We start from the raw sequence: 22,818 nt of genomic DNA on the forward strand, positions 1-22,818 counted from the left end.
GAGTGACACGGATGGTTCGATAAAATTGTTGTTTATATTGTTATTTGATATATAGTTTATATGTATATGTTTTTCTCCCCTTTATTGTGCATTTTATGGCTGATGCGACTTGTACTCCGGAGCGACTTTTAGTCCAAGAAATACGGTATTTCATATTTCTTTTTTTGGGGGGAACCATTTTCCCATTTTTAAAAATGGGTACCAACGGCAGCCCGAGCAAGGAAATAGCAAGAGTGCAAATGCTGAGGCATCACTAAGCATATTAAAATAGTACTCATGCTGCCAACTAATGAAATCCAAAACAGAACTAAAAAAAAAAAATGTTAAACATAATCATGAGTAAAAAAAGAGTGACATTAGAAATCATCAATCAATCAACATGAAGTAGATCAGCAATGCAGAGGAGGATTAGATAATTATCTATCAATGTTGTGCATCCACACAAAAAATCATTTGTAAGTATTGTACATAGTGTGAATCATTTGGGTGTTAAACTGAAGAGATGACACGATGACGAAACAAGAGAAAATGCATGGCGAGTGTGGCAGGCCACACAGACTACAGACAGAGCATTTACCTGCCCCTGTGTTGTGCCCGTATGCCATGTAGCTGCCACCTCTTCCACGGCTTCCCCTACCTGATCCATGTGTTGCTACTACTGTTGCTGTCACTGGTCCATACGGTGTTGCTGGAAAGCCTGGGAATTTATGAGTGCGGCATACATCAGTCATGTATTTTTAATACATACTACATACGACAGTTATAGAGGCGCGATGGCGCGCTCTGTTTGCTGTTTTATTTTACTGCGCTAACCTGGGACATGGGGTTTTGTGTTTCATGGCAAATTATGTGGAAATGTGTGGTATGACAAAAAAAAACTACTTCATTCATTGAAACTACCGTAATTTTCGGACTAAAAGTCGCTCCGGAATATAGGTCGCATGAGACATAAAATGCACAATAACGTGAAAAAAAACATATAAGTCGCTCCGGAGTACAAGTCGCATTTTGGGGGAAATTTATTCGACAAAATCCAACACCAAGAACAGACATGAACGAGCAACAACAGGCTAAACGATAGGTATGCTAACGTGACATAAACATAAACGAAGAGCTGAGAACGGGCCTGACGTAATATTCCGAGTTATTCAAATAACTATTACATAAATAACACGTTTATAAAACCATCTGTGTCACTCCAATTCATTAAATCCATCGATCGTCCTTTATGGAAACGATGCCGCGTATGCGCCGCGCCGCCTAAATATTCTAAATATTCCACAGACCCATATAACGATATATAAAGTATATATCAAATAACTATCAAAAGTCAAAGTCAGTCATATAAACAACAATATTATCAAACCATCTGTGTCACTCCAAATCATTAAATCCATCGATCAAATTCCTCGTCCTTTGTCAACAACGGCCTGACGTCAGCCTCGTCGTTATTCCACAGATCTAGTATATAACTATATTATAGCATTAACAAAGTACAAGGAAAGACGTAGGTTCGGTAAACGTCTCTTTATTTAACAAAACAAGAGTTCAACGAGCCAACAACTACTGAACTGTAACGATAAAAATATATACAAGTTGCTATACGAAATAAAATATATCAAATAACTATAACATAAATAGTTCACCACCACACGGCCCCAAGCACCGGCGTGGACTTCCAGGTGTGTGGCGGCGTGGACTTCCATCCCCGGAGGTGGCACTTCCAGCCACGGAGGTGGAAGAGAGCTCCATAGAATAGGACCGGGCGTGCGTAAAAGCCATGTCCGAGCCCCATCCACCGTCCCCGGACAGCCACCCGGCCGAGCGCCGGCCCCCGACTTCCATCCACGGAGGTGAAAGAGAGCTCCGTAGAGTAGGACCGGGCGTGCGTAAAAGCTATGTCCGAGCCCCAACCACCGTCCCTGGACAGCCACCCGGCTGAGCGCCGGCCCCCGACTTCAATCCACGGAGGTGAAAGAGAGCTCTGTAGAGTAGGACCGGCCATGCGTAAAAGCCATAATAGTTTTTAAAACCTTTTGGGTCACTTCAAATCATTAAAACCTTCAAACTCTTCGTCCTCCGTGTCACTTACAAACAAAGCCGCTAATGATGCCGGTAGTACGTGGGGCCCTTCGTCATCGTCGTCATCCCGTGATTGAATCTTTGTCCTTGATGTAAACATCCACCGCGCCGCGCCACTGACGTCACTTGGCGGTTCGTTTATCGCAGTTTAACTTCTTTTTTATTTTTGTTAAAAATTTGTGAAAAAATTCACATATAAGTCGCTCCTCAGTATAAGTCGCCCCGCCACCCAAACTATGAAAAAAACCGCGACTTATTGTCCGAAAATTACGGTATTTAAAATTGTCATTTTGTTTGGCTCATACATCTCTTGCAAAACATCAGGTTAGGATCAGTGCTGGTAAATGTTTTTTTTCACCTTTGTTTACTTAACATGAGTTCAACCGAAAAGGCAAGCAGACCTTTGTAAAGAATTCACCTTAGATGCATAACTGCATGCATCATTCCATGTGAAATTAGCAGACTTTCATTTCACACATTCTTATTGTGGTATTTGGGTTTCTGTATCAGAAATTCACATCCCTAGCGAGGTAACTTACTAGGAGAAGGCCACAGGGACAACCCAGGACACGCTGGAGAGATTAAAACGTCCGGTTTGCCTGAGAATGCCTCGAGTTGAAAGAGTTGGAAAAGGTGGCTGGACAGAGGGAAGTCTGGCCCTGCCTGCAGAAGCTGCTGCCCCCAAGATCAGCCCTCGAATTAGCTGAAGAAAATAAATGGATGGATCCTCTCATTGAAAGATTTTGGTCTAATGAAAATTCAACCACTGCCACCTGAACCTCAAATTTTGGCCACTCAAGTATTCTTGTAGCCAATTTGAGGGGCTTTTAAAAGGACAACAAAACATACAAAAATTAGCCCAAGAACACATGTGCAGCAGAATTCAGCCCAATCGTAATCTTTGTGGAAATTCTGGCATATCCTAATTTTTGTGCATGGACAAGCCTTGCTATTCATCTTTGCTACTTTGTCAGACCGGTCTGCGCTAAATTGGCCATTCTGGCGCAGCATCGGTGTGTCCTTGAAAATATTGTACGCCTGAAAGATTGAGAATTTGATGGCAAAGAATCAGTGTAAACTGTAAATAACTCTAAATACTGGCAAAGATTTTTACAGTTGAAAAAAACTGAATAATTCACAAAACTTTTTCGTATCTTGACATTGCTGCATTGCTAAATTGCCTCAGCAGATTAGTGGAGAGTAATGATTAAGGTCCAGTGCTTTGTGAGATGCTGAGCATCTAGGAAAGTTGTATGCAGCATTAAATCCATGTCATTGACTCCTTGTTGGTAAAAGGATAAAGCCAATGTCCTGAATTTAGATGAAAGGGCATCTTATGGTACTTATTACCTCTTGAATGTTTTTCCAGATAATAGACTGACACAGAGGTCAAACAAGACTTGACTTAGACTTAGACAAACTTTATTGTCATTTTGTCAACACTGGGTGAACACAAAACGAAATTACGTTGCATACGGCTTTCAACAATGTAGTGATATTGCGGCTGGTTAAAAAGTGACATTCTATATAAAAATATGAAATAAGATAAGTATAAAGTACAAAGTGCAGCAGTGATAAAGTATGTAAACAGTGCAGGAGACAAAAACAGTATTTACAAGTGTGCAGAGGAATGCTAAGTTTGAATGTTCAACAGTCTGACGACAGCAGGGAAAAAACTATTGCAGAACCTGGTGGACCTGCAGCGGATGCTGCGAAACCTCTTCCCAGAGGGCAGCAGGGAGAACAGTCCATGGTGGGGGTGTGATGGGTCACTGATAATATTACGGGCTCGGGACACGCAGCGCTGGGATGACAAGTCCTGAATGGAGGGGAGAGGAGCCCCGATGATCCTCTCTGCTGTCCTCACCACTCTCCTCAGGTTCTTCCAATCGGAGGCGCTGCAACCTCCACACCACACCGAGAGACAGCTTGTCAGAATGCTCTCTATGGTGCTTCGGTAGAACGTCCTCATGATGGGTGGGGGCAGGTGGGTTCTCCTCATCCTCCGCAGGAAGTACAAGCGCTTCTGTGCCCTCTTGACCAGTGTTGTGGTGTTCACAGTCCAGGTGAGGTCGTCTGTGATGTGGACCCCCAGGAATTTAGTGCTGCTGACCACCTCCACAGCTGAGCTGTTGATGATCAGTGGAGCGTGGTGAGGCTGGTTCTTCCTGAAGTCGACGATGATCTCCTTCGTCTTCTCCACATTCAGAATCAGGCTATTGTCTCTGCACCAGCCCACCAACTGCTCCACCTCCTCTCTGTAGTCCAGGTCGTTGTTGTCACTGATGAGGCCCACCACCGTTGTGTCGTCTGCAAACTTCACGATGTGATTGGTGGTGAACCTGGGGGCGCAGTCGTGTGTCTTCAGGGTGAACAGCAGGGGGCTCAGGACGCAGCCCTGAGGGGAGCCTGTGCTGAGGGTGATGACATCTGAGGTGTTCTGTCCGACCCGGACTGACTGAGGTCTGTTGGTGAGGAAGTCTAGCAGCCAGTTTCGAAGGGGGGTGCTGAAGCCCAGGTGTTCCAGTTTTTCCACCAGATGCTGTGGAATGATGGTGTTAAACGCTGAGCTGAAGTCCAGGAACAGCAACCGCACGTGGGTGTTCCTCTTCTCCAGGTGAGCCAGGCTCAGGTGAAGAACGGAGGAGATGGCATCCTCAGTAGAGCGGTTCTGCCGGTAGGCAAACTGGAACGGGTCGAATGTTGGGGGGAGTCTGGAGACGATGTGTCCTTTGAGCAGCCTTTCGAAGCACTTCATCATGATGGGAGTCAGTGCCACAGGTCTGTAGTCATTCAATGAGGTGATTTGAGGTTTCTTCGGCACCGGAATGATGGAGGCAGCCTTGAAGCATACTGGCATATCGTCGCTGAATTTGTTTAAACACTGCTATAGTCAGACTACTCTTCAAATTATCCATGTCATTTTTGTAAATCTTGCCGAGTGAATATCTGTGTGTTTAAGGAAGTAAATTTGAAGAACAGACTTGTTCAACCATTGAGAAAATGAATGTTCACTAACAAATTATCCTATTTAATTAAATTAATTTGACAGCCATGATGAAAATGATCACCAACCACCAGCACTGTCAAACCCAGTGTTGGGAACATTACTTTAAAAAAGTAATTAGTTATAGTTACTCACTACTTGATCCAAAAAGTAACTGTGTTAGTAACTGAATTACTTTAAAATAAAAGTAACTGGGTTACCAGGGAAAGTAACTATTTGCGTTACTGTAAAAAAAAAAAAAATGCTATATGTCAAAGAATTTGGATTTTTCTGAGCAGTTTTCACAAGTCAGTTGAAATGAGTGGAACAGATAGGTACTTAAGGTACATAACCGTCAATATTTATTGCACAATGTTTATCCTGCACTTGAAGTATTTTGTTCACAACAAAAGTAAACATTTCAACAACATAAAGTGTGTTTAACGCTGTTCTCTTAATTCAATAAATCAAACTCCCAATCTCAGACAACTGCTTTGGTAGACATTCTTTCTTTAAGTATTTCCTTCAAAAGTAAGTAGTTAAACAATATAAAGTGCGTTTGCTGTGTGCGATTACGCGTGTGTGCGTGAAGCGCGTGGCCGGGCTCGTGTAAAAACATTGGCTCCCGATTGATTACCATGAAACACGTCTCTGCCTTAGCCAATCCTAATGGCTTATCTCGTTGTTAACCCACCCAGTCTCCACTTTGTGTGTGGAGCAGCCAGGGTTGCGCCAGGATTACGCAGTTTATTCAATCAATTCATAGTAACGCACCACATTTAACGTTCAGTAACGATAACGATGTTATAACGACAGAAACAGTAATTAGTTCGATTACCACGTTACAGGTCAAACCTCAGATCCCTTTCACTTTCTCCAACATATAAAAGTTGAACAGTAATCCAGAACATTTTCTACATACACTACTAACACGCACTGTGAACAAGTACTACAGTAAAAAGACACACTAACTTTGAATAGCAAACAGGTCATTCAAAATTAAAATCTTCAATTTGACATTTTTTACATGCAGTTGAATGCACTTCAACGATTTATTGAAGGACATTTTGCCCACAGTTTTGAATGTGCATTATGCATAATTATTGAGCTAGGCTCAAGATCACGTTTGATAGGGATGGGTACCGTTAAGATTTTAACGATATGGCCACTCTTAACAATATTGCTTATTTATCTGCTAGTTTAACACCGAGTTGGTTAATGCAACGACTCCAATCAGGATGGGCCTGGTGAATGCTAGCAAACCTTCATTGTTAAAGATTTATTCTGTGCCTGGCTCCTGATGTCTAGATTTCCGTTGAGTGACAGGGGCATACACCAATGAGTCTGCTGTTTTATTTAATCTATCTATTTTACTTTAATTCCCAGAGGCAAAGGAGTGGGGTTAGCAATGCTGGCTCCTTTCAACAATATTGAACAGAGCTTTTTTGAGCTGGGTCACCTCTCTGTACCGTTGTACGTGATGGTTTACAGACAACCTTAGTACAATGAATACTTTACTGGTGACCTTTCTGTGAGTAGAGATTAATGCTCTAATCGCTGGAAACTTCCATATTGATGTCTGGTGTCCAGACTCTCAAAAAAAGACATTTCTATATCACATTGACTCTTTTAATCTTCTTACTTTTTAACTTTTAAATCTTAAAAGTCATGTTTTCTGGCCAAATGCATGTACTTTTGTGCTTTATTTTCCAACCGGGCGACCCTGCTTGTCGATGTTGAACGAAATAGCCACTGCCTCTCCAGAAGGTTATAAAAACATAAGTGCGGGTCAGGAGGAACCAAAGAGCACTTAGGTTATATTCACACTGCAGGGCATAATGGCCATTTAAAATTATTTGTTAAATCCAATCGTTTATGCACTCCTTTACAATACAAAAACAAATCTGAATTCTAATATGACCTGGGTGACACGCATGCATACAGAACAATGTCACATGGCATAGAGAAATGCCCCTATATGATTCTGCATATAGGGGCATTTCTCTATTTGCAGCGTGACAGCTTGATTCATCTGGTTACAGTCATCAGAAATCCCAAAGAGAAAAAGAAGAGCGAGGCGAAAGGACGGATACATGTAGGTAGAAATGAGAGACGTGTCCCTAGCTCATGTCATTTCCAGGAGAGTGCAACTAAAGACGACCACACATATTGACTCGTGTCTCAAACCGACCATCTTTGTGGCTCCATTATTACTATCGTCACATATGTCCACTAGGGGTGTAACGATTCATCGATACACATCGATTAATCGATATAATGCTCTACGATTTGTTGGCATCGATGCAAAACGTAAACATCGATCTATATCGCCCGTTTTTGACCTCGGACATTAGACGCGACTTTATTTTGAAATCCAGTTCATTGTTGCTCGCTTCCTCTTTCCGGGAGCAGTGCGCGGCGTGTTGTGTTGTGAGCAGAGCAGGCACGTGAAAGGGGAGCCGACAACTACGCGGCTCCTGGGCTGGTGCTATGGCTAGTGTCCAAGAAGACGGGGAAATTCGCTCCCCTTTGGGCTTCAAGTCATTCGTTTGGAAGCACTTTGTAATTTCCTAAATAAAGAGTTTGCAGTACCTTGTTGATTTTGCGTATGAATTGTTATAAATCAGGATATTGTTCTATATCGATCGTAGAGCACTATATCGTGATGTATCGTGAATGAATCACAGCAGGCTTAAAGATATCGGCAAATATCGTATCGTGGGTCTTTGTATCGATATGATATCGTATCGTGACAAAACCCGCGATTTACACCCCTAATGTCCACTTTATGCTTTATGTTTCAAGTGGGATTAAATTTAAATCAAATATGATTATGTATATGATATCATTGTTACTGTTCCAAATTTTGCAGATGCTAACATAAAATCAATCATGAGTAATCCTTCCGTGTCTCCATTTGCCCCGACACCCCTCATACACGGCTCATTATAAGCGTGACTCATAAATATGTAAAGTGTCAATATGTTGCTTATTGCGTTGAATGCAAGAAGAGTGTAGAACCACATTAATGTTTTTATTGTCTTTATGTGGCCAAATGAGAGAATAGCAGCCAAATTACTAGTAGCGTATTTTCCGCACTATAAGGCACACCTAAAAGCCTTGCATTTTCTCAAAACTGAAGGTGTGCCTTTTATGTGGACCAAATTCCAAAATCCAGTAGGTGCAATAAGCGAGGGGGACACCTGAACTGGTTGCCAGCCAATCACAGGGCACACAGAGATGAACAACCATCCGCACTCGCACCCGTACCTTCGGGCAATTTGGAGTGCTTAATCAGCTTACCATGCATGCTTTTGGGATGCGGGAGGAAACCCAAGTGCTCGGAGAATACCCACGTAAGGCAAGAACATGCAATCCCCACACAGGGAGGGCCGGAGGTGGAATCGAATTCACACCCTCTGAACTGTGAGGCGGATATGCTAACCAGTGCTTCACCGTGCCGCCCAAGTGAAATATTTTATTTTTAAAAGTGAAGTGAAAGTACAGTGATCCCTCGCCAATTTGCATTTCAGCTATTGTGGAGGCTGAAATTCAGCAGCTTTTTGAGTGACGGGAGAACGGCGTTTAAATACACGCTGATAGCACGGGGCGTGTCTCTGAGCGATGAACAGGAGATTCATGCAGAACCATGACTCACTTTGGTTTCGCCACGCATGATGTCCATGATGTTAGTGTAGTGTGGTAATTCTAAAGGTAGGTACTTTGCATTGCTTGGCAAGGAAAAACTTTCTTCCAATAGACTTGAAATACACCCATGCCCTCTAGCGGCCAAAAAGAAACACCACGTGTTGGAAATTTCAATACAATGATGTTCAACTTTCTAAATAATACACATATCGTTCCTACATCGCGGATTTTCATTTTTCTCGGGTGGTTCTGGAACGCATCTGCTGCGATAAACAAGGGATCACTGTATCTTAATATAAAAGTTATGTTTTGATAACGTGTTAGCAAGGACCCTGTCATTCAAAACTAAGAAATAAAATTACTTACACTACTGTTCAAAGGTTTGTGGTCACCCAGACAATTTAGTGTTTTCCATGAAAACTAACACGACTGCACAAGGGTTTTCAAGGGTTTTCTAATTATCCATTAGCCTTCTAACACAATTAGCAAACACAATGGACCATCAGAACACTGGAGAGATGGTTGCTGGAAATGGGCCTTTATACACATGTAGATATTACAATAAAAACCAGACGTTTGCAGCTAGAATAGTCATTTACCACATGAACAATATGTAGTGTATTCCTGATTAGATTAAGGTCATCCTCATTAGAAAAATAGCGATTTTATTTGATAAATAAGGACATTTTAAGTGACCCCAAACTTTTGAACTATAGTATATGCTTAATGTCACTACAGTTGAAAAAGTACAATAGCCATAAAATAAACTGTAAGTCCCTGACCCAGTTTTAAATTAAACATTCATTGGCCGTTGAATGAATAAATATAGGCCGATGCTGATAATCGGCAAAATGACAAACACCGGCTCTGAAAATAGGCCCGGCCAATAATCGGTCTATCACATGTGGGAACATAATGTAGACGTAACGTTAAGAAAAAAAATCAAGCTCACATGAAATATCATTTGCATTATTACTCACAAAGGTAGCAGTTTATCACCTGATGACCACATTACACTTGTCAATTAGCATCCATGTGGCACATGCAGCAGACATATCGCCAAAAACAAATACCTCCAGTTTCCATGTTGACAACTTTGTCTAGCTTGAGAATGGCAAATCTTAGGACAGCCTAGCTGCAGGGTCATGGATAGAGAAACTCAATGTGGCAGTGTTGTTTTGTAAAGTTCCGACTAAATTTACATCATTGTTGGACGAAAAGCCCAGCGCTGGATTGTATTTTTCCTGGAAACAGACAAGAATTGTGATTGAACTCAACCAACCTGTGTAAGTCTTTTTTTTGTTTCGGTGTCTTATTCTTTTCCTTAAACTGAAGAAAGAAATCGAGCATGCAGTGAGTGAATTGGATAACAGGTGATTGGCTATAGCAGTGGTCCCCAACCACCGGGCCGCGGACCGGTACCGGTCCGTGGGTCACTTGGTACCGGGCCGCGGAGCCGCACAGGAAAAAAAAAAAAAAAAATTATTATTTTATTTTTTTTTTTCATTGACGATCAATTCATTCATGTTAAGACGCTCGTCCCGGTCACGTGACATGTTTCCCCAGTCGAGCCCGCAAAGCTAGCAAAAATGAGTAAGAATTTATTTTGAAAAATATAAAAAATTTGGCGAATCTCTCCCAATTACATCTGTCGGTGCATCTGAAAAATAAGGACTCTTGACACAGGGCGCTCGTCTCAGTCACGTGACATGTCACCACAGTCAAGCCCGCGAGGCAAGCAAAAATGAGCAAGAAACAGAGAAGTTTGGAAAGCTTCTTCGGAAAGGGAAAAACGTCCAATGAGGACACTGAAGAAGAAGAGGCTACGACTTCTCAGAAAAGGAAAGCTGCATTTAAAAGAACATTTCTGGAGTCCTACTTAAAATATGGATTTATCGCCACAGGTGACTCTGACGCGCCAAGTGCACTCCGCATATGTGGCGAAAGGCTAGCTAACGAGGCAATGAAGCCTTCAAACCTGCTTCGGCACATGGAGACCAAGCATCCTGCATTTAAAGACAAACCTTAACCACTTCGGGTGTCATTGTCTCCGATTACGCCTAGATGGGAACGGCTCATTTCTGAGAAAAGAGCTCGGTGCTCCCACTAATTCAACGTTTTATTTTTATGTGGTTTATATTTGTTTTTATGCCAGTCGTATCATTTTATTTCATCCTATTTATATATATAAATATTTAAATAATAAATATATAAATATATTTATTATATAAAGGCCGGTCCGCGAAAATATTTCTGACACGTAACCGGTCCGTGGTGCAAAAAAGGTTGGGGACCACTGGGCTATAGGCTCTTGCCGTGAAGCACGGGTAGCGCGCTTTCCAAATTGTGGACCAAATCCAACAGTAATTAGTCGCAAAAAAGTATTTATGATATTTTTTTACAAAGTGAAAGCAGGAAGCAGGCACCCCAAAACATTGCATTGTTGTGTATTACCTTTAAATTCCCAAACACACATTAGCAATTTTTAATGTGTCCCATCAAGGCTAATGGTTTTGTGAGAGCACTGAGGCCTGGCAAAGATCCGATTGGTGCCATCATCTTTCCCCCAAAATAGGCAGCCCACTGTTGACAGCCCGGTGTTGACAGATTCTCTGAGAAAATACAGGCTTGTTTGCTCTGCTAGTGAAAGTGCAGCATTCTGCAACCTGTCTGCCCTGTGTGCAACATCACAGGCAGTACAACTAGAGTACATTAGGCATCAGGGAAAGCTGACAAAACAAGAAATGATGTGGTGTGCTCTCAAATTTCAAAGCCAAATACAGAGCAAAGTAGAAGAGCCATGGGCAACTGGAGCTCTGGGAAGCTCCATCAGAAGATGGAGATCCATGCATGATCCAGACCCACTCAGACCCACTCAGTGGTGTGTGTCAATATGAATGGGTTGACTGTCTCTATATACACCGGCATTGACACGAACAGTTAGTAGGGGCTCTAGCTTGCCATGACACTGAGCATGTAAGGAAAAGGAACTTCACTACTCTACAAGAAGCTCCATGTGATTCATATAAAACATGACCCTAAATAAAACAGGTATTATTCGATAAAAGAGGAAGAAACAATAGGGGTAGATTTATTAATTGAGGTCGCAGAGAGAATGCTTCCTCTGACAGAACAGGACCTTAATGATTTGTCACGACTTGTCCCCGGTTATTTTATTATGTGTATGTTGTCATGGTTTCTGTTAGTGTCTCTGTGTACTCGCCCCTCCCCTCCTGTGTCTGCCCATGATCAGTGTGATCACCCTCACCCGCATCTTGTATTTAAGTCCTGTCTGCCCCCCACTCCCCTGTCAGATTGTTCTTGTTTCTTGTCTCCTGTCTCACGTCTCACATCTTTGTCTGTCAGTTCTGTTTCTGTTAGCCAGTCTGTCGGTCAGTCACATTGTTGTTTTCTTAGGTTGTTATGTCAGTTTGTCCGTTGTCTGTTCCCCCTCATCTTCCCTTCCAACTCCCTTTTCCCACAATAAACCCTGGTCCGAGCTGCATTTGGTCGCCCTGCTCAATTCCGACCCGTGACATGATTACTGCTAAACACATGAATACACAGGCTCATTTTGCAGTCAGCTCCAATCACATACATATATCCACTTAAAATAAAAAAGATAAAAAGTAACGAGATGGTTGGTTAATTTGTATGAAACTTGGTAAATGAAAAGATAGGCTAGGAAACGTTGTTCAAGAGGCCATTTCTTGTGCTAATGTTTAACACCAGAAAAATGGGTATGCTGTCAAAACGCAAATGTTGGCACTAAATACTTGATTACAGTCAAGTGTTCATGAGTGTGTGTGAGGACATGGTGTGGGCGAATGACACCGGCGGGTAGTCTGTACAACCAGACGATTTCGCATTGGGCCACGCTGCTTAAAGCCACAATTCCGGTCCGTACATTAGTTTGCTTTAGCCAACAAATCCGTTATGAAATCAGCAAATAAACCACATTTGTCAAGAAGTCAATTTTTTTTTGTATAAGCGTGCACTTTTCATACTAAATGCGACCTCTGTCCATCTGGTGTGTGAACATGCGTCGTGAAGATGTTACAAAGATGACATCACGCCACTGCTCGTCACAAACGAGGCAGGGCAACCAAATGCAGGAACCGACTTTATTTAGGAAAAGGGAAGAGGAGACAAGGAGGGCTGGAACGTCAGCAGAGCAGGTGTACGAAGCTGGGTGACAAGCCGGTCAGCAGATGCGCGTTGTCGAAGCAGACAGGGGCATAGTTCGTGGTCGGGGAAGGGCAGAAGGTCGGGGCAAACAAAGTCCAGGCATCTCGCTACATGGCGAGTCAGAAAAACAGAAATCTTGCCACACAGCTAGTCAGGTAAACAGGCATCAGGAACAGAGCAGAGACGGGTGGCAGGCGTGCGTGTGTCAATGCAGACGAACCGGCGAGGACTGATAGGCGCATGGCGTCTTTATACACGCCCTAACCAGAGTTAACATAGGACAGGTGGCGCCGATCAGCACTAATTAGCGCACGCAATTTCACATTGGCGATGTGCACCCCCAAGGACTGGCGCGGAGGGAGCGTCAGCCGGCAGGCAGGGGGAGAGCGGAGAAGTGACACTCCTGTGTGAAATAAGTCAAGATATGTGGCTGCAACTAACACCACAAATGTCCACTTTGTGCTTCATGTTTAAAACGAGATTAGTGCCACTCCAAACAATTTTTCAGATTCACGAACAATGAAAAGTCACTCCAGACTTTTCCTAAAAACTGGCTTTTCAGTTAAACTTGAACCGATGTTAAACTTCTGCTAGAGATTACAAATGAATGATGAATGGTAGAACCTAAAGAAACTTTTTTTCTTTTTGTGGGTTTATGTAACCATAGAATACAATATTTTGCTGGCCTTCGAAGATAGGTCAATTCTCAAAAATGGCCAGCACTGAGGTGCTTGGCTGTGCTGCAAACAGTGGCATTTAATGAGTTAATACCAAAATCATACTAAATCAACTTTATAAGATTTTATCCATGTTAAAATGTTAATTACACACCCAAAACACTTCAAAGTGGTGTTTCCTTCCATTTACTCATCTAGGAAAATTTTGGCTCATTGGTCTTGCCTGAATCAAGAAATCAATGGGTCGTCACTGTGTGACACAATATTGTGACCACTCCTGATTAGACACACAGTCACTTTCTCTGAGTAGCTGTCCCTGCGACTTGAATTGACATGCAGCCGAACTGGTTTTGCTCTGTCCTGTAGCAGTTCTGCCATGAGCTCAAGTACTAGTCATTGCTGTTGATTGCATAAATTTAGCTTTTTTTCTTCATTGTTTTGAAATGTTCTACTTTGTCATGAACACACCTCAAGTCTATAGACAAATGTGAGCACAGCGGAGATGGGGTTTTAGTGAACCAGGCATCTTGCTTGCGGGTTAGAAAAATAGCCACCAAAACAACCCATATTTCATACAAAAAAAATAAAAAATAAAAAATTGATTGCCATTGTGCCAAAGGTAATATGCAACTAAAGAATGTAATTTCTGGAGAAATTGCATGTGAAGGCCAAAAGGCTAAATGAAAACTTCTGTATCATTCTACAGAATTATGTCAAATGACACTGTATGACAGGGACATTGTTCAGCATATCTTTGCACAACACTGGTAAAGGATTGGACCAGACTTAGATTCTAGGGGTGTAACGATTCATCGATACACATCGATTAATCGATATAATGCTCTACGATTTGTTGGCATCGATGCTAAACGTAAACATCGATCTATATCGCCCGTTTTTGACCTCGGACATTAGACGCGACTTTATTTTGAAATCCAGTTCATTGTTGCTTGCTTCCTCTTTCCGGGAGCAGTGCGCGGCGTGTTGTGTTGTGAGCAGAGCAGGCACGTGAAAGGGGAGCCGACAACTACGCGGCTCCTGGGCTGGTGCTATGGCTAGTGTCCAAGAAGTTAGTGTATAGTTCTCTGGTATTGCAAGAGAATGTTTTTTTTTTTTGCATTTGGATTAGAACATATGGTCAAGGTGTAATGTTTACTACATTCATTATAAAGAACTTATTTTTGTTTTGTAATTAAATAGTTCAGTAATGCACTTTAAAGTTAATGGTATTACAAAAAAAGAAAGAATATTCATTTTTCTTTACTTACTTATATGAGAACAAATATAGGAATTTGATAAAGTTCAGTGTTAAAATAAGCACTTTGTATACTACAATACTCTTGTAATTTCCTAAATAAAGAGTTTGCAGTACCTTGTTGATTTTGCGTATGAATTGTTATAAATCAGGACATTGTTCTATATCGATCGTAGAGCACTATATCGTGATGTATCGTGAATGAATCACAGCAGGCTTCAAGATATCGGCAAATATCGTATAGGGCAGTTCTCTGACCGACACCATCAATAACTCCTCCCCCCACCTCCCCTGTTCTCCTGCCCCCCTTCCTGACCTCCCGCCCTTCCCCTCTCTCACTGCCTTCTCCCTTGTCGACTCCTCCACTATCCTAGACATCATTACCTCATCCAAGACAACCACCTGCTCTCTCGACCCTCTTCCAACGACCTTAACTAAGGCCTGCCTCCCTGTCCTCCTCCCCCACCTCACCACCCTTTTTAATCAGTCTCTATCCCTTGGCCACTTTCCCACTGTCTATAAACTTGCAGCCATCACTCCCATCCTCAAAAAGCCCACCTTGGACCCACTCAACCTCTCCAACTACCGTCCCATCTCCAACCTTTCATTCCTTTCCAAAACCCTTGAACGCATTGTCTCCGCCCAACTCCACACCCATCTCCAGTCCAACAACCTCTATGAACCCTTCCAGTCCGGATTCCGCCCACTTCACAGCACTGAAACAGCTCTAGTTAAAGTCACCAACGATCTCCTCATTTCTGCAGACTCTGGTGCCCTCAACATCCTACTACTACTTGACCTTAGCGCAGCCTTTGACACTGTGAACCATTCCATCCTCCTCCAAAGGCTGCGCCAACTAGGTGTTGAGGGCACTGCACTCGACTGGCTCACCTCCTACCTCACCAACAGAAACCAGTTCATCACACATCCATCCTCTCCCCAGTTACACAAGGGGTCCCCCAAGGCTCAGTTCTTGGCCCCCTCCTATTCATCTGTTACCTCTTTCCCCTTGGTACTGTCATCCGCAAACTCAATCTGGACTTCCACTGCTACGCTGATGACACCCAGATCTATATTAAAGATTAAAGATTAAAGATTAAAGATTAAAGTCCCAATGATCGTCACACACACACCTGGGTGTGGTGAAATTTGTCCTCTGCATTTAACCCATCCCCGTGTGATTTTAATCCATCCCCTGGGGGAGAGGGGAGCAGTGAGCAGCAGCGGTGCCGCGCTACGTACGACACCAACCCGTAACCCTTCCCTCACCCATTTTGAAACCTGCATCTCTACAATAAAAGCATGGCTGACCCACAACTTTCTCAAACTCAACAGTGACAAAACAGAGCTCCTCCTCATAGGCACTAAATCCTCCCTTAATAAAACTGGATCCATCACACTCACCATTGACTCCTCAAACATCACTCCCTCCCCTCTGGCACGCAACCTTGGCGTTATTTTTGACCCCACACTGTCCTTTCAACCTCATGTTAGCTCAGTTGTCAAGACCTCCTACTTCCACCTCTGACGCATCGCCAAAACCCGGCACTGCCTTTCTCTCCCTGCCGCTGAATCTCTCATCCACGCCTTCATCTCATCCCGGCTTGACTACTGCAACTCCCTTCTCACTGGAATCACTGCTCACTCACTCCATAGACTTCAACTAGTCCAAAACTCTGCTGCCCGCCTCCTTACCCACACCCGGTCCCGTGAACACATCACTCCTGTTCTCCACTCTCTTCACTGGCTCCCCATGAAGGAGCGTATCATCTTCAAGATACTCCTCCTCACCTTCAAAGCCCTTCACCACCTGGCTCCCACTTACCTATCCGACCTCCTTGTCCCCTACTGCCCCAACCGTCCCCTCCGATCCTCCAATACTTCACGTCTGACAGTCCCAAAATCCAAACTCAAATCCTTCGGTGACAGAGCCTTCTCCTGCACATCACCCCGACTCTGGAACTCTCTCCCTCAGTCTGTCTGTGACTCACCCACACTCCCCATATTTAAGTCCCGTCTAAAAACTTACCTCTTCTCCCAAACTCATGACCTCCCCTACCCATAACTGGTTTCCTCTTCTTAAGTTTATCCGATTGTTTCCTCCCCGTCCCCCTCCCCTCATGTATGTCTTTGCCTTGTTCCCTGTAAGCGTCTTTGGGTTTTTGAAAAGCGCTATACAAATTTAATGAATTATTATTAATTATTATTATTATCTATCGATCGAATTCTTCGTCCTTTATGTAAACAACGCCGCGTGTGCAGCGCGCCGCTGACGTCGGACTCATCGTCAGTTGCAGTTTAAATTATTCCACAATATAAACAACAATTTTGTCAAACCATCTGTGTCACTCCAAATCATTAAATCCATCAATCGAATTCTTCGTCCTTTATGTAAACAACGGCGCGCTGCTGACGTCGGACTCGTCGTCAGTTGCAGTTCAAATTATTCCACAGGCCCATATAACGATATATAAACTACATATCAAATAACTATAATATAAACAACAATTTTATCGAACCATCTGTATTACTCCAAATCATTAAATCCATCGATCGAATTGTTCGTCCTTTATGTAAACAATGGCGTGTGTGCGGCACGCCGCTGATATCGGACTCGTCGTCAGTTGCAGGTCAAATAATTCCACAGGCCCATATAACAATATATAAACTATATATCAAATAACAATAATATAAACAACAATGTTATCTAACCATCCGTGTCACTCCAAATCATTAAATCCATCGGAATCTTCGTCTTGTCTCTTAAAAAAAAAAAAAAAACAGCTGTTGACGTCAGACTAGATATATCAAATAAATGTAATACAAACAACAATTTTAACGAACCATCCGTGTCACTCCAAATCATTAAATCCATCGGAATCTTCATCCGCTGTGTCACTTAAAAAAACAGCTGTTGACGTCAGCCTCGTCGTCAGTTGCGGCTCCAATTATTCCACAGAGCTACGCATGTAGCTATATTGTAGTGTTACCAAAGTACCAGGCAATACGTGGGTTTGGTAACCGGCTCTTTATTTTACAAAACAAGAGTTCAACATATGAGCCAACACAGTGCTATAAGCAAGCGCCCTGGATCGCTCAGAGTCTCTGATGAAGGCGGAAGAACCCGCCGAAACATGTCAGGTAAATGAACCTAAAACAAATTGTTTGATATAGAAGAACCAGTGAAGTAATTGAAAAAAGAAAAAACAAGATGAACCTAGTACAACTATAACATATATACCGTGATTTCCCATGTATAATGCACAAAATTTAACTAATTTATTGTCCTAAAATCTGGGGTGCGCATTATGCATGGGTACAACAATTTTTGAAGAAAATCTCCCTCGAAATAAAACTTGAAATCACCTTTCTTCTTGTTTGTTGTCAATCGCGCATCGCATTCAGCCATCCTGCCCAACAAAGTCAGTAAAATTCATAATTGACGACACATCGTTTGATGCGATGGTGCAATCCTTGATGGTGTGTTATTGTCAAATATTGTTTGTTTTTTAATCTCCATCGCAGACCGGATATCATACGGAGGCCGCCATGACAGTATGCGCAGAACGGATGCGCAAGACACGTCAATCGCGCATCGCATTCAGCCATCCTGCCCAACATACTTGTCATGTCTCGTCCCCAGTTTTGTGATGTGTATAGGTCAGGGGTCGGGAACCTTTTTGACTAAGAGAGCCATGAAAGCAAAAAATTTGGAAATTTATTTCAGTGAGAGCCATATAATATATTTTAAAAGTGAATTCAACTAAATGTCAGTATAATAAGCCTCTGAATTTATTCTTTTAAATAATGTTGTTATAACACTCACCATTAATGCGACTTCTGGTGCTGCATGGATTTGCTGATGTCTTTGTAGTCGGGTTGGTACTTGGTGAGGTTAAGCTTCATGCAAGCGTTGAGGCTTTCATCCGTTAAACGTGATCGTAGGTTGGACTTGATGTTTTTAAGATGTGAGAATGACTGCTCACATGCGTACGTAGATCCAAACATGGTCAATACAGCAATACTCACACGCTGCAGTGTGTGGTATGTGACAGGAAGCGCGTTCCAAGTTTTGAGAATCAGCTGGTCTTCGGGTTGGAGTTTTTTCATTTCTGGATAGTTATTTGCAACTTCATCCAGCAGTGTTTTAAACTGGCGATCATTTAAGGCTCGGGCAACAATAAAGTTGATCACACGAATGACCAGCGACATCACTTCGCCAAACTGCCTGTCACACATCTGAGCACAAAGTGCCTCCTGGTGTATAATGCAATGGAAACTTAGGATGGGTCTATTTTCATGTTCGTGGCGCGTGTCGAAGTGCCGCTTTACATTCGACCGTTTCAACGATGTAATTTCGTCATTGCAAATTAGACACACCGCAGAACCCGCTCTCTCCACAAAGGCGAATTCTTCGGTCCATTCGTCCTGAAATGTACGATACTCGTCGTCTTTTTTTCTTTTCGCCATCTTCTTCGTCGAAGGGTTAGCTTTGAGCTAATGACCGAGCAGACGCAGTCTCAGACTGATTCAAAAGGGGGCGTTTACCTGTTTTACCCAGCAACGGCAAACGTAGGCCAGTATCATCCAATTAAAATAATGGACAATATCTCCTGCAGCCCTGAACAGGACATGCGCAGTGAAAAATCGATGGATGGATTAAAACAAGTGAGAATATTTTGTTTTATCTGCGAGCCATATGCAATCATCAAAAGAGCCACATCTGGCTCGCGAGCCATAGGTTCCCGACCCCTGGTATAGGTTGTCATCGTTTCTGTGTCTGTGTGCTCGCCCCTCCCTTCCTGTGTGCCCTTGATTAGTGTAATCACACTCACCTGCCTCTTGTTGCCTGTGTTGTATTTAAGTTCTGTTTGTGTGCCACTCGATGTCGGAGCATTGTGGACAATGCATGTGTCACTGCCACGAGTGTTGGGATAATTTAAGTGAAGCCTTGGCCTGCCAGACCTGGAGGCCTTGTCTTTACATTTTATGACTTTCCTTTCATCTAGGTTTTTCCTTTTTAGTGACAGGGATGTCTTTTGATCCCTGTCAGCCATATGTCTCCTTCCTGTCCTTATGCTATCTGTGTGTTTTTGTTCCTGTAGGAGGCCTTCACTAACAATGAGCCGAGCTTATTTGCATAGGCGAAATGTTCTTATTTGGTTCAGAGGAACTTCATTCCTTTTATCTAACTGTAGGGTTGGTTCATAAATTGTTGTTGGTCAGAACTGTTTTTCTTTGTTAAGTGTTATATACAGTTTGAAGTAGTTGCGTACAAGTTATCCTATATTTACTCAATGTTCGTTTAAGGAACTGCATACCAGTTACCTTACATTTTACTTAATGTGTGTTGAAGTGTTTAGGACAAGTTACTTATTATTATTGTGTGTTACTTTACCAAGTAGATAAAGTTAGCCAAGGTTTAGTTGCATTGTTCCACAGGAAAGCGGCAATTCAAGTTATCTGATCCCACTCGAGAACAAATCAGCCAACCATGAGAAGAACAGTTGGTTGAGGAAGAAGGACAAAGTCTGCGGGGGTCACGGGCCGACAATGAAGTGCTAATTCACACCACACTACATTCCTTAGCTAATAAGCGTTGCTACAGACACTATCTCCCCTCCCTTTAGTGTAGCAACGCCTCTGTAACCAGGGCAACCAAAACATTAAATAGAGGAGCACGTGAAGTGAGAACTCAGAATTGATGGAGATTGTAACTGAGTTTTCTCTCTCTATCGTTCTCCTCGCGAGTAAACCTGTTCCGGTTCTTTTCCCCTCTTCCTTCCAGTATGGTTTAATGTCTGATGGTATTTAGACCTAACAACGAGGTTGTTTGGTTCCTGTCTTTTGAGTTTGCTGCAATAAACCCTGGTCCAAGCTGCATTTGGTCGTCCTGCTCCATTTCCACCATCCGAATCCTGACAGAATGCTCCGACCACTACAGCGACCAGCGCTTGGACCTCCCTCTACCATCAGCTCCCACTGCGACGCCCGATCCACACCCATCGTCCGAGCAGGTTCCAGCGTGATCGGCTCCACTGTCGCCATCGGACTCCGCTGCCGCGACGCCGGACCCGCGGCCGCCATCGGAGTTCCTCCCGGCGCCATCGGCTGCGAGAGTCATCGGACTTCGCTGCCGCGACGCCGGACACGCGGCCGCCATCGGAGTGCCTCCCGGCGCCATCGGCTGCGAGAGTCATCGGACTTCGCTGCCGCGACGCCGGACACGCGGCCGCCATCGGAGTGCCTCCCGGCGTCATCAGACTCGCGGTCGCCATCGGGCTCCACCCCAGCGTCGCAGGGCCCTTTGACGTCGCCCGACTCCAAGCCAGCTGCGCCGGACCCGTGATCGTCCCTGGCCCCACTCCCACTGCTGCGGCGCGTGGTGGCTCTTGCTGCTGCCACGGCTCCGCCTTACGAATGCCGCTGATCGCGGTCCGGACTTTCGAGTGCCGCTGATTGCGGCGAGGACTTTTTTTTTAGCCGCCCGAGTGCGGGTTTGTGTGAGTGACCGCCCGAGTGCGGGTTTGTATGAGTAGCCGTCCGAGTGCGGTTTTGTGTGTGTAGCCGTCCGAGTGCGGTTTTGTGTGGGTAGCCGCCCGAATGCGGTTTTGTGTGGGTAGCCGCCCGAGCGCGGTTCTGTCCCTGAGTTGCCGCCGTTTGCGGTTCTGTTTCCCCGGGTTGCCGCCGATTGCGGTTCTGTCCCCGAGTCGCCGCCCGAGTGCGGTTCTGTTCCCCAAGTTGCTGCTGACTGCGGTTCAGGTCCCCAGTGTGTGCCGCGAGTGTGGCCCTGGGCCCCTGGATGCCGCAGAGTGCAGTTCTGTCCCCCAAGTCGCCGCCCAAGTGCGGTTCTGTGCCCCTAGTCGCCGCCCGAGTGCGGTGCTGTGCCCCAAGTCGCCGCCCGAGTGCGGTGCTGTGCCCCAAGTCGCCGCCCGAGTGCGGTGCTGTGCCCCAAGTCGCCGCCCGAGTGTGGTGATGTGCCCCAAGTCGCCGCCCGAGTGCGGTGCTGTGCCCCAAGTCGCCGCCCGAGTGCGGTGCTGTGCCCCAAGTCGCCGCCCGAGTGCGGTTCTGTGCCCCAAGTCGCCGCCGAGTGCGGTTGTTTCCCCAGTCGCCGTCGTGCGTGGTCCAGGCTATTTTAGAGACCAGTAGGGTCGTCTGGACTGATGCGTTATTATTATGTTATTGTCAAATATTGTTTGTTTTTTAATCTCCATCGCAAACCGGATATCATACGGAGGCCCCCATTACAGATGCGCAGAACGGATGCGCAAGACACGTCAGCTATATAAAGCGCGAGAGTTCAGTTCTAAATGCGTATTACAGGTAATATTTTATTTCACAACACTTTGCCTTGTTCCTTTCTTCTCTGCTGTTCACTTCAAACACGCTCCATACGAACACAATGCTCTCGTATCAGACGCTTGCTCGATCACCTGCTCGTTTGCTGTCACAATGTACCCTACACAAATCCGAAACATTTCTTCGCTATCAAGTTTGCTAGCGCATGCGCAGTGATACTGACCGGCAGAATAACATCCGGTTGTTCCCAAAGATGATCTTTTTTCTGAAATAATTCTACGTTTACGGACTTAAGTAAGAGTCAAAATTTGGGTGCGTATTATACATGGGTACAGGCTTTTTTCCAGCATCGACATGCCATTTTTTGGGTGCGTATTATGCATGGGGGCGTATTATACATGGAAAATTACAGTAATAAGTTTATCGAACCATCTTTGTCACAAATCATAAAATCTTCTGACTCCGGAAGTTAGTGAATGGAACTCATTGTCAGTGAGGCTCCAATTATTCCACAGCCATAGTGCCCCCTCATGCAGTTTAAAGTGAAAATAACATGTGAAGTGATCAACTATACTAGTAAGTCAGTAATGTAAAAATGTGTGAATAATTACACATATAAGTCGCTCCTTATAGTATAGAAACGCGACTTATAGTCCGAAAAACATGGTAATAGGCAGCGTCCT

At 44.0% G+C, this 22,818-nt stretch overlaps 1 protein-coding gene across 4 annotated transcripts in view; it reads right to left on the reverse strand.

The window, feature by feature from the left end:
- The window catches only part of msi2b (musashi RNA-binding protein 2b), a 145,482-nt gene that overhangs the window by 25,733 nt on the left and 96,931 nt on the right, over positions 1-22,818 (reverse strand). The window contains exon 11 of one of the 4 annotated variants that reach the window (XM_037267494.1): positions 578-697. The exons of the other annotated variants lie outside the window; for them this stretch is intronic. Within the exon in view, the coding sequence (XP_037123389.1) occupies positions 578-697 (120 nt within the window). The remainder of the gene's footprint in view (positions 1-577; positions 698-22,818) is intronic. 4 annotated transcript variants of the gene reach the window in all.

The sequence above is a fragment of the Syngnathus acus genome, chromosome 13 (genome assembly GCF_901709675.1).
Source record: "Syngnathus acus chromosome 13, fSynAcu1.2, whole genome shotgun sequence".
Lineage (NCBI taxonomy): Eukaryota > Metazoa > Chordata > Actinopteri > Syngnathiformes > Syngnathidae > Syngnathus > Syngnathus acus.